The 1,721-nt window shown below is 48.3% G+C and overlaps 1 protein-coding gene across 1 annotated transcript in view; it reads left to right on the top strand.

Annotated features, from left to right (window-relative positions):
• The window catches only part of LOC125488279 (chromodomain-helicase-DNA-binding protein 8-like), a 22,533-nt gene extending 21,539 nt beyond the window's left edge, over nucleotides 1-994 (top strand). Inside the window, exon 9 of the mRNA XM_048621212.1 lies at nucleotides 905-994. Within this exon, the coding sequence (XP_048477169.1) occupies nucleotides 905-994 (90 nt within the window). The remainder of the gene's footprint in view (nucleotides 1-904) is intronic.
• The last annotated feature ends 727 nt before the right edge of the window (nucleotides 995-1,721 follow it).

The raw sequence follows: 1,721 nt of genomic DNA on the forward strand, positions 1-1,721 counted from the left end.
GTCCCCACCCGTCCTGTGTCAGTGCACAATGCTCAGCAGCACTTGTAACTCCTCAGCTACTGAATGCAGTCTATTTCCAAACACAGCAAGACCCGCACAATGTCCAAGAGCAGGCTGGCAAGTGGTAAGTAACATTCGAACCACAAAGATGACAGACAAAAACCACTAAGATCATCCCTCAACAGTCAATGTTACCATCGCTGAATCCCCCACTATCAACATCCTGGGGGTTATCACTGATCAGCAACCAAACCGGACGCAGCCCCATATAAACACAGGCGCTACAGGAGCAGGTCAGAGGCTGGGAATCCTGCAGCGAATAACTCCTGTCCTGACTACACCATCCAATTTTGGTGCCATGTGCACACTAACTAACCATCCCTCCTACGTTCACATCCAAATCATTTCTATAAGTGACAAAAAGCAGTGGGTGCCAGCACCAATCCTTATGGCACACTAGCTGGTCACAGGCCTCCTCTCTGAAAAGCAACCCTCCACCACCATCGATTTCTGAAGAAGGGTCTCGGCCCGAAATGTCAGCTTTCCTGCTGCTCTGATGCTGCTTGGCCTGCTGTGTTCATCCAGCTCTACACCTTGTTATCTCAGATTCTCCAGCATCGGCAGTTCCTACTATCCCTCCATCACTATCACCCTCTTATCTCCTATCTTCAATCCAATTTTGTATCCAAATGGCTAGCCCTCCCTGGACTCTGTGCGATCTAACTTTGCTAACCAATCTATCTGAAAACAGTCACCACGGGGAAAGGGGCTAGGAGAAATATTGGGCCTAAATTTAGGCTGACAAGTGGCCAGGAACAGATGACCTGCATCCAAAGGTCTTAAAAAGGTAGTACAGGCACACAGACAGCAGATACACTGATTATAGACTCCCAAAATTCCTCAGACTCTGGAAGAGTCCCAACGGATGGAAAACAGCAGATGTGAGATCTTCATCCAAGGAAGGAAGGCAGGAAACAGCAGAGCATTAGCCTAAGTGTTGTCACAGGACAGATAATAGAATGCTTTGCAAAGGAGGTGACACTTAGAAAATCTCAATGCAAGCCGGCAGAAAGGGAAGCCTCATTTCGTTCACCTTCAGGCTTCTCACAGGGCAAATGCGGAGAGGATGTTTCCCCTCATGGGGGTGGGATCTGGGACCAGAGGGCATAGTCTCAGAATAAAAGGGCACCGATTTAAGACTGAGAATGAGGAAGAATTTCTTCTCTCAGAAGGTTGAGAGCCTTTGGTACTCCGTGCCACAAAGAGCTGTGGGGGACAGAGTCCTTGTGTCTATTTAAGGCTGAGATAGAAAGATTCCTGATCGGTAGGAACTCGAGGGTTACAGGGAAAGGGCAGGAAAGTAGGAGTGAGGAATGTCAGATCAGCCTGATCCTATTTCATGGCAGACAGGGTCAAGAGGCTGAATGGCCTACACATCGTCCTATTTCCTAAGCTCTTAAACTCTACTGAAGATATTGAGAAAGTTATTGGCAAGACTTGGACAATACCCAGGCTTGGGCTGACAAGTAACATTCACACCACACAAATGCCAGGCTATGCCCATCTCCAACAAGTGAGAGTCTAAGCATCACTGTCCCCTTAATATTCAATGGTGTTACCATCACTGAATTCCAAACCCACCCCCCTCCCGCCCCCCGCCAAAACATCCTGGGGGTTACCATTGACCAGAAACTGACCCGGACTCAGCCCCATATAAACAC

This window comes from Rhincodon typus, unplaced genomic scaffold (genome assembly GCF_021869965.1).
Source record: "Rhincodon typus isolate 14 unplaced genomic scaffold, sRhiTyp1.1 hic_rhity00000123, whole genome shotgun sequence".
Taxonomy (NCBI): Eukaryota; Metazoa; Chordata; class Chondrichthyes; order Orectolobiformes; family Rhincodontidae; genus Rhincodon; species Rhincodon typus.